Source organism: Sorex fumeus, unplaced genomic scaffold (assembly GCF_029834395.1).
Source record: "Sorex fumeus unplaced genomic scaffold, SorFum_2.1 ptg000036l, whole genome shotgun sequence".
In the NCBI taxonomy this organism is placed as follows: Eukaryota; Metazoa; Chordata; class Mammalia; order Eulipotyphla; family Soricidae; genus Sorex; species Sorex fumeus.
Window position 1 is genome coordinate 10455942 of NW_026606093.1, and position 15855 is coordinate 10471796.

Consider the following 15855-nt stretch of genomic DNA (forward strand, 5'->3'; position numbering starts at 1 on the left):
AGATGAACAAGATGAAGATGAACAAGCTTTTCTTCATAGACGACAGACATATGACCATATGACCAATAGGTATATGAAAGAAAATGTTCTTCATCACTTTCATCAGGGAAATCATATAAAAATACCATCTATGTATTATGTCACTCCAAGTGAGATTGACACATGTACAGAAAAGTAAATAATGACTGCTGGCATAGATAAGGAGGCCATATCTACTACTGGCAAGAATGTTGCTTCTTAGCAAAACAATAAAAACACTTCTCTAAAAAAAAATAAGAATTGAGTTTCCATATGACCTAGTAATTCATCTCAAATCTACCTTATGAGCTCCAAAATCACTATTTTGGAAATGGTTTTGTTCTTTTCTGTTTATTGAAGCATGTTCACTGTAGTTCGAATCTGAAAATTATCCAAGGGCCTCAGAACAGATGAATTAATAAAGAAACTCTGATATGTATGCAGAGTGCAATATTGCTAGTAATAAAATAAAATAATGTAATTTGTTGCTACTTGGATGGAACTAGACAGTATATTAATGCTGACCAAAGTCAGTCAGGAGGGACTGGAGCCGTAGTACAGCAGGTAGGGTGTTTACCTTGCATGTGGCTGACCTGGATTTGATTCCCAGCATCCCATATGGTCCCCCAAGCACCACCAGGAGTAATTCCTGAGTGCTGAGCCAGGAGTAACCCATGAGCATCGCAGGGTGTGACTCAAAAACAAACAAACAAAAGTCAGTCAGGAGAAAGAAAGATGCAGGATGATCTCTCTCACCACTTTGGGTGCTGGGGATCCAATCCATGTGCAAGACCAGCAACCTACCCACTGCATGCACTATTGCTCAGAATAGTTGAATCTGAATGATATCTTATATTACAATCATTAAACATCTAGATTATTGAACTCAGAATTAATAAATGAACTACAAAATCCAGCAGTAAAAGTTATTTCAACTATAATGATGCAAAAAATTTTTGGTTATTGTTTTTTTTTTAATTTTCTCAACATTGTTAAGTTAGTGAAGCCATGCTTTCAATTCTAATGACTCAATAGTTATAAATTCAGTCTTAATTTTTTAGTAAAGTATAAATGGAATAAATAATTTAACTCTATTTTAAATTATTCTCATGAACTTTCATGAAAGATGTTATATGTAACAAAGTGTAGTGATTGAAAATGATGGAAAAATAATATAAATAATAATCACGGTCACAGTCTTCCCGTTGTTCATCGATTTGCTCGAGCGGGCCCAGTAATGTCTCCATTGGAGACTTTGTTGTTACTGTGTTTGGCATATCGAATACATCATGGGTAGTTTGCCAGGCTCTGCCGTGTGGGCAAGATACTCTCAGTAGCTTGCCGGGCTCTCCCAGAGGGGCGGAGGAATCGAACTCAGGTCGGCCATATTGGCTGCGTGCAAGGCAAACAACCTATCACTGTGCTGTCGCTCCAGCCCATAAATAATAATAGAATAATATAATAAATATAATAGAATAAGAAATAATAGAAATAAATAGAATAATAAATAGTAGAAACTATTTTTGAGTCAATCTAGTTATAGCCTAATTTTAAGAGAAATGTTATCTGACTATAGATCAGAATAATAGTCTCAAACAATCAAAGAAAGATGATGTAAGCTATAAGGAAATATGATAGTCTGATTTTTTTCAACTTTTACAAATAAGGGAAGGTGGCATCAGTTAAAATTATAAATCAGGGTCTGGAGCAGAAGTAGAGGATATGCTTTCATGCAGCTGGCCTGGGTTCAATACCTGGCATTCTGCATAGTCCCCTGAGCCCTTCCAGGAGTGATCTTCAGGTGCAGAGCCAGGATTAAACCCTGAGCACGGCTAGGTATGGTCCAAAACCCAAAATCCAAAAATAAAACAAATTAATAAATGTAGATATAGAATATTAAAGGAGTTAAAAAGTTAATAGGAAGAATAATATGAGTACTACAAGGTGGCAAATTAGAATAAAGAAAGAAAAAAGTAAAAATAAATTTTGACAATGTCTATTTGTAGGTTAAATAAATTTTTAAAAACAATAATGACATTAAATAAATGTAACAATTTGAACAAAATAGAAACCTTCATAATTGAGATTTTCTGGGAAAGCTATGTTCTAGATAAAATAAGAAGCAAATATTGAAACAGTATATTATGTACATATATAGAGTGGTTTCCAAAATGTATTGTTAAGTAAAAAGTTGCAAACAAGCACACTGCCATTGTTTCCTTTTGATATCTTTAACATATACTTGTATATTGATGGAATTACCACTAATTTCTCTTAAGTAGAAGCCTATTATACAGCAGCTATTTCAATAGAGACTCTTATACAAGAGTCTTATTATAATTTTTATTATAAACATTTGTCTCCAAGCCACTATTTACATTTATATAACATGTTAAAATAAAATTCTATCAAATGTAATTTATTATAGTTTGTACATATATATCAGTAGTTTAGATTAAGCTAAGAATATCACGGTTCGGATCACGGTCCTCCCGTTGTTCATCGATTTGCTCGAGCGGGCCCAGTAACGTCTCCTTCGTGAGACCTGTTGTTACTGTGTTTGGCATATCGAATACGTCAGGGGTAGCTTGCCAGGCTCTGCCGTGCGGGCGAGATACTCTTGGTAGCTTGCTGGGCTCTCCAAGAGGGGCGAAGGAATCGAACTCGGGTCGGCCATGTTGGCTGCGTGCAAGGCAAACGCCCTACCACTATTCTATAGCTCAAGCTAAGAATATACTACTGGAAAATTAAAACTTATACAGGATACAAAGCCACCTACTTAACATTATATGAAGCAAATTGACATCAACAATAATGAATAAATGTTGACTATAACTCCTACTAATATGTTCTGTGATCCCATATTAGTGATGGATGAAAAACTGAGGCCCTGAGACGAAATTACTTTATCTGAAAAAACAAAGAAAAGAAAAAGCTTGAGTTAAGACCAGGCTGGTCGGTTCTTGAGCCAGTGCTCACAACAATAGATCAGGTTTGCAATTCTGTCATTTAACCTAACTTCTCATATTTTTATTGGCTAAATGTGGACAGTAATGACTTTAATTTATAAATGGTTTTTGTTTGGTTTTGTTTTGATGCCACACTCTGCTAGGTTCAGCACTTATTCCTGGCTCTGCACTGTGGGATCACTCCTGGCAAGGCTCCAGGTCTCATTAGAATGTCCAGGATTGTAACTAGGGTGACTCAATGCAGGCAAGTTCTCTGTACTATCACTCTGGTTCCATTAACTGATAAAGTTTAACAGCAAAAAATTACATCAAAGAGCTTTAGAATCCATGAAGCACTATATTAAATAATGTATGACTAGTCATTACATCTTTATGTTACTATTGTTGGAACATCATATTGGCTTATGATTTCAGTACCTAGGAATTTCTCCTTTAATAATCTACTGCTGATTTTTAACCATCACTATGCAACTGCTTTTTCAGATAGTACAATATCTATGCCTTAAAATAGCTTTTACTCTGTTATCAAGAATACCGGAATATGTATAATAAAATGACAAGTTTTGTGCTAAGATCCATTAGAGTGGGAAAAGGGTAGGAAAGGAGGTGAGATTCAAAGAGTTAAAATAGTCTCAATGTCGAAAGGCCTGTGATTTCAAAATTTGAATAGTCATCCTGTGGGAGAGGCATTCACAACTTTTGTATTAATTAATGTTAGACATCAATCTTTTACTTATTTTCAGTTCTCTCTTTTCTTCATTTTCCTCACAAAGACGGCATTGATCAACATCAGAAATGAATTTGATTTCTCTACTGCAAAAAGTAATGGGGTTTTCTCTTATTGAATGCATTTCTTTAATTACTGTCTTTGCTCCTGCCAATTTAGCTGCAAGTAACCTGACCTTGATCTTTTAAGATGACTTAAAATAAAAGAGTCAAACCAGGGAGCTAAAAAAAGACCAGTTGTATAAATCAGGGCAAAGTTTTCATTTTTCTGAAAAGAAAAAAGTCTTGGTCTTTGAATGACACTTTTTTACAAAACATGCCGCTGTAGTAATTGGTCATATAGTTGCAGATTGCTTCCTTCGAGAAAATATACTATTTCCCAGAAAGTGCCCTGGAGAAAACATGAATATTGAATAAAACCTATCCAGTAATCATTCTGCTTCTGAAGAACGTTTATTGCCCTGAAAATTCTTTCTGGAACTGTATAAACATTCTGAGGAAAATAATTAGATCTGTTAAAATTTGTGAAACTGAAATATTTAGTTACGTGCTTAACCTCATTTATTTCATTACAAATTTTCATTGAGGTACCAAGATTTTCCAATACTATTCATCCTACTTTTTATAGATACAGCATTCAGTTGCTACATCATCACCACAAAGTGCTGTTTCCCTCCACAGTTTTCCAAGTATCCTTCCAACTTCCTCCCACTCATGAATCTCATATTTGTAGACAAAATTTTCAGTTTTGATGTCCTTGACTATTTGTTGTTGCCTATATTCCTTTTTTTGGTTGTTGTTTGTTTGTTTGTTTGCTTTTTGGGGTCACACCTGACGATGCACAGGGGCTACTCCTGGCTCATGCACTCAGGAATTACTCCTGGTGGTGCTTGGGGGACCATATGGGATGCTGGGAATCGAACACGGGTTGGCCGAGTATAAGGCAAATGCCTTACCCACTGTGCTATCACTTCAGCCCCTTTTATTAAATCCCGTATTTGAGATAGATTTCACTCTCTCATTTTTTATATGGTGGAAGTGGTTAAATCTACAAATTAGGTAATTAGAGCTGATCTAGAATTCCACATAATTGTATATCAATTATAACTTGAAAAAGTAATTTTTTCAGAAGCAATATAATTTTTAAAGGATTGTAAAGTTTTTAAATTAGGGAACCTGAGTCAATAAACAGTGAGGTTCTTGCCTTGCAAATGGCTGATCCAGATTCAATGCCTGGCACTTGTATGATCCTTGAGCCTGCCAGAAGTGATCTCTTTGTTCTTTTTTTTGTTTTCTTTTTGGGTCACACCTGGCGATGTGCAGGGGTTACTCCTGGCTCATGCAATCAGGAATTACTCTTGGTGGTGCTCGGGGAACCATATGGGATGCTGAGAATCAAACCTGGGTCAGTCGTGTGCAAGGCAAATGTCCTACCTCCTGTGCTATCACTCCAGCCCCAAATATATGAATTCTTTAACTATTGTTTCTTCATCAAATTTGCCGTCCTGTTCTATGAATCTTATATTGTTCATCTTGAGCACATTCCATAGTTATCTTGTGAGCTGTTCATTTGTTTTCAGACCTTGTATATTTTATAATGGTTTTGTCCATCTCTTCTGAGAAAAATTCTATCTTTTCCTCAGCTTGTTATTCTGCTGCCCAGAAGGTCTATTGAGATTTTTTTTGTCGCCTATAATACTCTTCATTTCTGCTTATAGTTTTCTTATTTCATCTCACCTATTTTGTGCTTTGCTGACTATCCACTGATCTCCATTGTTTCTTGAACTTATTAAACATCCTTACATGCTTTGACTAAAATAATTTTCTGAGGATTTACTGAACAGGTCGGTGCTGGATGCACAGTGGGTAGGGGGTCTGCCTTGCACGCAGTCAACATGGCCAACCCGAGTTCGATTCCTCCGCCCCTCTCGGAGAGCCCGGCAAGCTACCGAGAGTATTGGATATGCCAGACACAGTAACAACAAAGTCTCCATTGGAGACGTTACTGGGCCCGCTCGAGCAAATCGATGATCAATGGGAGGGCCTTTGTTCTGTTACTGTCTGCACATTGAAGTCGGTGGGCCTTTATGAATCTTCTCAGTTGGGTTTGCTATGCTAAGGTGAATCTTTGTAGTTAGCCACCTGGGACTCTCAGAGGAACTAGGCTGGAAATTGTCCTTTTTCCCACATTGTCTGTCTTCACCCAGTGATTGAAAGAGTGTAAGTAGTGTGAAGTTTGATAAGGAGGTGAAATAGCAGAGATTAAGTATGGTGATGAGAGGTTAATCTCACCTGGTAGGGTGTGACAGCAGGCAGAGGTTCCCTCCCCTTGAGTCTTCCTCCCCCCACAAAAAAAAAGTAAAAGAAATGTGATTAAAAAAACTTGTTATTCAAGAAAATTATGAAGAAATAATAAAGGGCATTTAGTACTTATCATGATTGTAGTTCTTAAGTTAAGGGAAGTTATGACATACAACTCTTTATTCCCATTAGTATATCTGATTTAAATTTTTTAAAAGAATATAAAGAATTGAGAGTAGAGACATAGCATTAGGGTAAGGTAAATGCATGCAGGTGACCTGGGTTCTATCCCTGGTACATTCTCCAAGCGTTATCAGATGCAGTTTTGGAAAGCCTTGAACATGTTTGAGTTTGACCATAGAACCACGTAGTTTTCTGAGTGGCCTGTGTAACCTTAAAGCAACACTGCATTCTTAGGTCCTTACATGAAAACGCTGACCTAAGTTGACGATGAGTCTCTGGGTCAGGCTTCTGAGCATTCTGAAGTCACTGTCACTGTCACTGTTCTCCCGTTGTTCATCAATTTGCTCGAGTGGGCCCAGTAACGTCTCCATTTTGAGACTTGTTGTTACTGTGTTTGGCATATCGAATATGTCATGGGTAGCTTGCCAGGCTTTGCCGTGTGGGCGAGATACTCTCGGTAGCTTGCCGGGCTCTTCGTGAGGGGCAGAGGAATCAAACCCAGCTCGGCTGGGCCAGCTGCACGCAAGGCAAATGGCATACCGTTGTGCTATTGCTCCATGAGCATTCTGAAGTATATTTCAATAATGAGTGATCATGTTATAATATCTCAATGTCATTTTTATTTACATTTCCATTATAAAAGGTGATGATGAACACTTTTCCATATGTCTATTGATCATACTTCAATATGGAGATGTCTGTTCATTGCTTCCTCCCATTTTTGGATGGGGTTTTTAACTTCATTGCTGGTGAACTTTGTGAAGGCTTTATAAGTTTCAAATGTTAATTCTCTGTAGGATGTATTGTGTGCAGATGTCTTTTCCCATTCTATCAGCTTTTTTTTTTTTAAATTTTAGCTCATGGCTCTTTTGCCATAAAAATCTTTTAAATTTCATGTAAATCCTTTTTTATTTCTATTTTTATCTTTGCCAGTGGAATCAAATTATTTAAAACTCTGAAACCCATTATCTTGAAAGTTTAGCCAGCAGTTCCATATTTTTAGATGTACCTACAAAACACTAAAATAGTGATTAAAAAAAATCCACACCTGTGTTCACGGCAGCACTTGCTACAATAACCAGAATATGGAAAAGATCCAAATATCCAATCACAGGTGAATTGGAAGAAAAATTGTGGCACACAAAGAAATACTGTGAGTTTACAAGATCAAATAATGTAGTTTGTTGCTCTTTAGATGGAACTTAAGGGTAACATGTTAAGTAAAGTAAATTAGAGGGAGAAGGGTGGTATGAACTCACTATGTAATGTCAATGGTATTTAGATATATAAGATAATGGAATGTTTTCGAATGATAACAATTGACCCTAGATTGCTTAATGAAAAATGCCAAATAAGGAGGGACATGGGTAGTGGAATGAGAAGGTGAACTGGAAATAGATTACTTTTGGGGGCTTTTGACAATATTCTGGGATTGAGGTGAAATGAAGTAACTTCATCAAAACCATTAACTATAACTTTTGCATATTCGTGACTGAAAACTATAACTTAAAAAGGGTAGGGGTCGGAGGGTGCCTTGGTGGGTAGATGCTGACGCAGGACGTGGGTATGGCATTGGAACATTGTTTAATCCATTGTGTTATGTATTGTGAGTCACATTGCCCAAATGAAAAAGAAATGAAAAAAAAAAGATTATCTACTAGTATTTAAAAATAAGAAGAAGAACTGCAAGTGCAGGAAAGGGAAAGTAGAACGATGGCTTTACCTGGTCTCAGAATAGCCAATGTAGGAGAACATTGGGTTGTCCTTTCTCCCTGGCCAGAGGGAGCATAACTTTATTGGTTTGCACCTATCACTGTGCTCCCGAGGCACTCCTATTCCTTTGTTTATCTTTAACCTCTTCTCTGGGCTCTGCTTCCCCAGTTGGTCAATCCCTTTTTTCCCCAAATCAGATCTGTTGACTTGTAAGGTCAGATCCTTCTAAGGACTCTGGATTTGCATTAGTAAGTGAAATAATGCTTTTCTCTTCTCCTTATCTCCTTTGCATAGTTACTTAAGAGCAATGTCCTAGACACAGGGAGACAGTTAATGCTGTTTTTGTAACTTGGGAGTTAATTGACTCCTAGTAGTATTCACCCCTGGGTATCTGTTTTCTCTACTTAAGCCTCAGTCTCCCTTAGTTCCTAGCACCCCAAAAGCAGGGTTTCAAGAAGGGCCTGGATCGACTCAGGGTAAGCTGTGAGTTACTCTGGCATCGAAATGGGCCAGGCCAAGTGCCATAAGACTTAATTATAAGAGTATGATCATGGGGGCCAGAGCAATAACATAGCAGGTAGGGTCTTTGCCTTGCACACGGCCAACCCCGGTTCGATTCCCAGCATCCTGTATGGTCTCCTGAGCACCACCAGGAATGATTCCTGAGTGCAGAACCAGGAGTAACCCCTGTGCATCGCCAGGTGTGACCCAAAAAGAAAAAAAAAGAGTATGATCATGGACAAATTCTGTCATGATCCAAAGAGTGACAACTGGATTTGGACGCTTCTAGGGTTAGGAAAGACTAATCTGGCCTGAGCACTGTAGTCTGGGATCTATAGCAAGATGTCCCAGTAGAACCACCCTACACACTTAATGTATCTCTTACTGTGTCCCTACAAAATGACTAATATTAAGAAGTAGTTTAAGATGAATGTTTAAATGGTTGTTGGACTAAGGAAAGGAGAAATATACCTTCAGATGATATTTGACACTTGAGTGGGTCTCCTGGCTGTGGGAGATCTTTATCTTATCTTAGAAGAGCTTCCCTCTGAAGGGAGGGCTTTCACATGTTGACTGTGCTACCTCACTTAGGTGTAGTTGCTACCCACAATGTTGAGAGGGGGAGGACGAGACCAAGGTTGTGAGACGAAGCTCAGAGACACTAGCATGGGGGACAAGAGGAGACAGGAACAAGGGGCAATGTGAGACTGGTCTTGGGAGCTTAATGAGACTGGAACAGGCACCTGGGGAGAAAGTAATAGATGGCGACTGACACCAACCAGCCTGGTGGCCCTGTTCCCTCCTTCATGCATCTCTTGGCAGCGGCTGCAGTGGAGGTGGGGAAGTGGTTCATGGCCACAGAACACATGTGGCAGGCGAGAGAAACTACCACCACTACCGTGATCACTTATTTATTTTGTGATTACACAGCCTAGCCTCAGAAGAATGGCTAAATTTGGGCTTGTGAAGAAAAGAGGTAAAGTGTTTTCGGAAGAAAGCATAAAATTACTATATAAAGAAAAGGGAGAATCCTAGGTAGTAAGAATGAATATGCTATAGAACAGTTCGTGTACCACATCTCTCATATTACTGAAGGAAAAGTGGGGAGAAAGTAATATTATGACTGATAACATAGATAAAAATATAGACACATCAGAAAATATATGGGTTTTAATTTCTAATTTTGATAAACTTTTTAAAAGAATGATTCTTTAAACTAATTTTTCTTATAGAGACACTAATTGTATCTTACAGATGATTCTTCATATAAAGCAATTGACTACATATGTGATGGATTACTATGCTGTTGTGATAAAGGCAATGCAATTCGCTTCTACATAGACACATCTATAGAGAATTATGCTGAATGAAGTTAGTGTGAGTGAGATGGAGAGGTATCAAATAATCTCTGTCTTGGGTAGGATATAAAGAAAAATATGGGAATAACAGATGTCCAAAGGCAACAGAAGTTGAGAATCGGTCTTCTGTAGGACGTTTTCCATGACAAGTGGATGGGGGATAGAATAGGGTGTGTGTGTGTGTGTGTGTGTGTGTGTGTGTGTGTGTGTGTGTGTGTGTTTCAGGGTGTCTGGTGACAGTGGAGGCACTGAAACAGTGTTAGATGAAAGCAGACAGTGAGGTAGAGTATGTGGTGTTAAAATGTTATATGCATGAAACTCTACCATTAATTGGATTATAAATTGCATTGTCTGGGATAGAATAAAACCTTTAAAATCACAAACCAATGGTTAAATGTCTTTATCACTATTTCTTATGTGATGGTGGTATTTGGTTTATCAAAATGCTAATTTATGAATTTACATATTTAATTGCTCATAAATACATAGAAAGAAATAAAAATCATCTTCCATATTTTGCATACAGAATGATTTCAAATATGCACATTTATTACATAAAGTTAAATGAACTGTTAAAAATTTAACTGTAAGAAGTATCTATAATTTTATCTCTGAATATGTTCTAAGGCTAACATAAATACATATTTTATTTACAATAAAATGTAAATTATGGATATTCAAGCCTGGGTGTGAGCTTTTGAATGTGCTATAAATAATTTATTTCATTTGCTTCAGGTTACTGATATGATGCTTCAGGACACTGCCTATCCTCACTGGGGAAAGGCTGCAAGAGCTTTATGGAAGAAAGGACAAGTTAGGATCATTTTATTCTGGTAAGAGTTTTTTTTATGGATTTATTTATGTCTTGCCTCACTCATAAAATTACTTAAGTTGAATGTAATTGAACCTACATGTATTTCCATTTAGAGAAGCATGACATTGGACACATGCTCCACGAAAATGATTAAAAACCATTATTCTGATTATTTTATGAATAAATTTCTGCATGGATGATGTTGCCTATACACATTTAGAAGAAATATGTTTTGCTAAGATAGTGAGATATATGAGATTTTACCATAGGTAATTTGATTTTTGACTCAGTAAAAACAAGCTACAATTTTCATCAGTGAATCTGATATAAATGTCTTCAATAAATACTAAATTTCAAATATATTTGACAAGATATAATTTTGCTCTAAAGAAGTTACATAGAAAAAATCTCTTAACAAATAACATCTGGCTCATTGGCATTTCTTTATATAGCTTCCTTTTCAGTTCTAGCACCATCGTTGCAATTAAAAGTAATTCATGTATATAGAATTTTGTATTTTGTAGTATCATCAATATTTTAGTATTTATGTACATTTGAATAACTTAAGACAAAAATTTGAACAACTTAAATTGTAGTAACAGATACACATATTTTATTTAATATATAAAAGATACAAAATAATGAAAGCTATACTGTCACTGTCACTGTCCTCCCGTTGTTCATTGATTTGCTCGAGCGGGCCCAGTAACATAAGACTTGTTACTGTGTTTGGCATATCGGATATGTCATGGGTAGCTTTCCAGGCTTTGCCGTGTGGGAAGAGATACTCTCAGTAGCTTGCCAGGCTCTCCGAGAGGGGCGGAGGAGTTGAACTCGGGATGACTGGTGGGCCCTGTGCAAGGCAAATGCCCTACCGCTGTGATATCACTCCAATATAGAGATTATGTACTGTTAACTTTCCTTTTGTAATATAATAAATTTTATGTGTATCCTTAGATTTAAATTTGGGGAATTTATTTTTTTCATAGCAACAAAATGACAGAAACACAAATCATAGTAACTAAGACTATGGGAGGCCTCCATGTATTTAATCTATTTTTATCTTTATACTTCAATTAAATATCACTAGCTATATAGCATGGATTCACAAAATGGATAAGTGAATGTGGCACGGTGGCGTCTCTCTCACCTGCCATGTGCACTCAGTGGCTATGAGCTGCTTCCTCCAACCCAGCCTACAGCCACCAGCAGCAGATAAAGGAAGGAGGAACAGTGCTGCAAGGCAGTTGGTGTCAGTTGCTGTCTATTCCATTCTCCCACGTGCCTGTTCCAATCTCACTAAGCTCCCCGTTCCAGTCTCACACTGCCCCTCTTTCCCGTCTCCTTCTGTCTCCCGTGCTAGTCACTTTGCACTCTATCTCGCAGCTGGGCCTAGCACCCAACCTTCAAGAATTGGGGGTAGCAACTACACCTAGATCCAGGAAGCACAATGAACATGTGAAAGCCCTTCCTTCAGAGGGAAGCTCTTCTAAGATAAGACAAAGATTTCCTGCAGCCAGGAGGCTTACAAATACAAATCCAGAGTCCTTAGAAGGATTCGACCTTACAGGTCAACAGAGTCTGATTTGGGAATAGAGATCATTGGTTGGGGAAACAGAGACCAGGGAAGAGTTAAAGATAAATAGAGGAATGGGAGTGTCTCAGGAGCACTATGATGGGTGCAACCCAATAAACCTAAGCTCCCTCTGGAGGAAGGACAAACCAATGTTGTCCTACAATATGACATTTTCAACCCAACTTATAGCAGATAAAGAAAAGTAGATTTCCTTCAAAAATGTAAAAATTGATCTGATTTTGTAAATGTTTTTGCATCTCTTGTCCCTGAGTGAAAGCCTGTTTTGTTTTTTCTTTTTGATTTTTCAAAACTTTTTTTTATATTTGTGAAGTCCATATGTATCTTATCCAGACATAGTTAAAATAGCTATGCCAGAAATAGCTAGAGTCAATGTTTAGTGAGTGCATGATTTGCTCCAGGCTCTGTGTCAAATAGTTAAGATATGTGTATTTTAATCTTGTTCTGTAAGGGAGGTTGTAACTTTAGGCTTCTGATTCCAGCACTTATTCATTGTACTAGTGTTTCATCATTGCACTGTAGCATCTAGAACAGATTTAGTACGTAATCATTGCACTTAGCATGCAGAATAGAGGTGCACCCATATGAAAAATTCCAAAAGATTATCTTCAGCCAATTTCAGATGATCAATCTAGACAAGGCTGTGAGATTTTAAAGTATTTTGAACATTTATAATTTAAAAGAAGATATTTTCTTGTTGTAAAAGTATTTATAATGATATCTCTTTATTGAAGTCAGATTTAAAAGTGTGTGTGTGTGTGTGTGTGTGTGTGTGTGTGGGTGGGTGTGTGGGTGTGTGTGTGTGTGTAGTACTATACCACTATGGCATACTCACCACAGGGTGTCAATATCCTTCACCATGGTATTTGGGCCCTTTCAACTCTCCATCCACTTAGATAATCTCACTTCTGTTAGAATCTAAAATTTGTCTCTATTATATTGTTTTGCTTCTTTAAATACTACATACTAATTACATTTAAAGGTAAAGGTAAAGGCCCTCCCGTTGATCGTCGATTTTTCTCGAGCAGGCCCAGTAACGTCTCCATTGGAGACTTTGTTGTTACTGTGTCTGGCATATCGAATACTCTCGGTAGCTTGCCGGGCTCTCCGAGAGGGGCGGAGGAATCGAACTCGGGTTGGCCATGTTGGCCGCTTGTAAGGCGGACGCCCTACCCGCTGTGCTTATTATCTGGTATTTATCTTCTTTTGGCTTATTTTATTTACTTAGTATGATATTCTCCATTCTAACCATGATGTATCAAAAGATAATATTTACTGTTTTCATATTGCGGAGTAATATTTTGTTGTGTGCATATATACCACATCTTCTTTATATAGTCACCTGTTGTCGGACATGAGTTGTGTCCAGATCTTGGCATAAAACCTGATAATATTTTTTGAATTAGTGGGGTTTTGAGTGTGTGTGTGTGTGCATATGTGTGTGTATCTGTGTGTGTGTCTGTGTGTGTCTGTGTTGTTTGAAAAGATTTTATTTATGGTTTTATTTTTATTTTTTTTCTTTTTGGTTCACAACCAGCAATGCTCAGGGGTTACTCCTGGCTCTGCATTCAGGAATTAATCCTGGCGGTGCTTGGGGGACCATATGGGATGCCAGGGATTGAACTCCAGTTGGCTGCGTGCAAGGCAAATGCCCTCCCTGTTGTAGTATCACTCCAACCCCTATTTATGGGGTTTTAAATAAAATCAAAGACTATTTACAGACTACGTACATGTTACCCACTGGAAAATATGTGTTCCATTTTGGTTATTGAAGTAAAGGAATGAGAAAGTAGTGTGAAAGCTCGTGATGTAGAAAAAAATTTTGAAAAGGAAACCTTTAATAAATTCCTTGTGGTTATGTGCAGTGGCTTAATTCTACAGCATAATTTTTTTTTTAGTTTTTTATTTTTTGGCTTTTTGGGTCACACCCGGTGATGCTCAGGGGTTACGTATATACTGATCCTGAAAGGTTTAAGAATCTTTTTCTTAAAGATAAATGAAGAATTAAGCTAAAAAGTACCTTAATACTGCTTCCCTGTTACATGCCATCTTTCCAATTGCTGAAACCTGCATCAGGGACATTGAGCCTAAGAACAATTCTCAGATTCATAAATCCTTGAAAAAATTACCTTTAATACAGGTTTTTAATACTCTACAGTTTTTCTGTGTAGCAGTTGGTAGAATAGAATTATTGCTTTTCTTTTTTGTTTATTGCTTTTTGGGTCACATCAGGTGATGCTCAGGGTTAAGTCCTGGCTCTGCACTCAGGAATTACTGCATGCAAGACAAATGCCCTACCCATTGTACTATCACTGTGGCCCAAATTATACCTTTTCAATCTTAAAATTGTTGGTAGAATGGAACATTCCCTGAATCACGAGGTCTAAATCAGACTGATTTACTAAGTTTCTACAGATTAAGTTGCGTTTTTAAAGTCCCTTGAGTTTCAATTAAGTGAGATAAATGCACAAATTTAAGATAGAGACAATAAGTTCTGTCAGAGAGCAGGTAACATTTAGCAATGTTAAGTGACTTGATCTTCTTCAACAGTGTGTGAAATGTCTTCCTATCTTTTAATTCTTTGTGAAGTAAAATTGTCTTATTTAAAGATATTTTCTTAATAAAATGGGAGTGCAGAGAAAAATACATATGTTAGGAGAAAATCTGAGTTATCTCAGAGAGAGAGAAAGCCTCAATTTTTTAATTATTTCTTACGATTTATGTCTCTGTTCCTATCATACCTAGTAGATTCAAAATGTAGGTCTTTCATATTAGAAAACACAAACACTGTCCTCCCATTGTTCATTGATTTTTGCTCTAGCGGGTCCAGTAATGTCTCTATTTTGAGACTTCTTCTTACTGTGTTTGGCATACCGAATATGTCATGGGTAGCTTGCCAGGCTTTGCCGTGCAGGCGAGATACTCTCGGTAGTTTGCTGGGCTTTCAGAGAGGGACGGAGGAATTGAACCCAGCTCAGTCAGCTGGCTATGCGTAAGGCTGTGCTATTGCCCCAGCCCTTCATATTAACAAAATATCAAATATTGACATACATTTTTATGATCTATTATCATTGGTAGAATTCTGTGGAGGTAATTTATCTTCATCATAAAAATATTTACAAAGTACGCACAATGTAAGTATCTCAGAGTAAAATGTTGACATTATGATATCTTTTACTGACTTGAGATGCTCCTCGAGAAAAGTGTTTCTAAACCAGTTTTTTGTGTTTTGATGGAGAATTTATATTTTCTATTCAGGTGGCAATCTCATATCAGCAAAGCTTTTGTTATTGGTTAAATCACTGTGATTATAACTGTCTGTCTGGTTTTTGCAGATTGAATGGGAGAACAAAGTCCCAGTGTCACCAAGGTACAGTGGGTTGTTTAATCCCCGTGATTCACTAGGTTCACATCCAGTTTTGTGATGTGAAATTCACGGTTGCTGGTATCTCATACTTCCTTGTTCTCTATAGGGCAACTCTTACCAATAGCTAAGAGGAACTAGATCACCGCTTATCACAAGACCCTCTGATAAAAACTAGGAGAGGCATATAACACACAGGGATGTGTACCAAAGACTAGTTGAAGCTTGTAAGAGTTCCCATCAATGAGCAGTTTCTTTCTGGGATCATACTACTACTGTCACCTAGATCAAAGTGAGATAAATGCACAAATTTT

At 37.3% G+C, this 15855-nt stretch overlaps 1 protein-coding gene across 1 annotated transcript in view; it reads left to right on the forward strand.

The window, feature by feature from the left end:
• Positions 1 to 15855, forward strand: part of TMEM117 (transmembrane protein 117) — a 497557-nt gene that overhangs the window by 319152 nt on the left and 162550 nt on the right. Inside the window, exon 5 of the mRNA XM_056117749.1 lies at positions 10505 to 10602. Within this exon, the coding sequence (XP_055973724.1) occupies positions 10505 to 10602 (98 nt within the window). The remainder of the gene's footprint in view (positions 1 to 10504; positions 10603 to 15855) is intronic.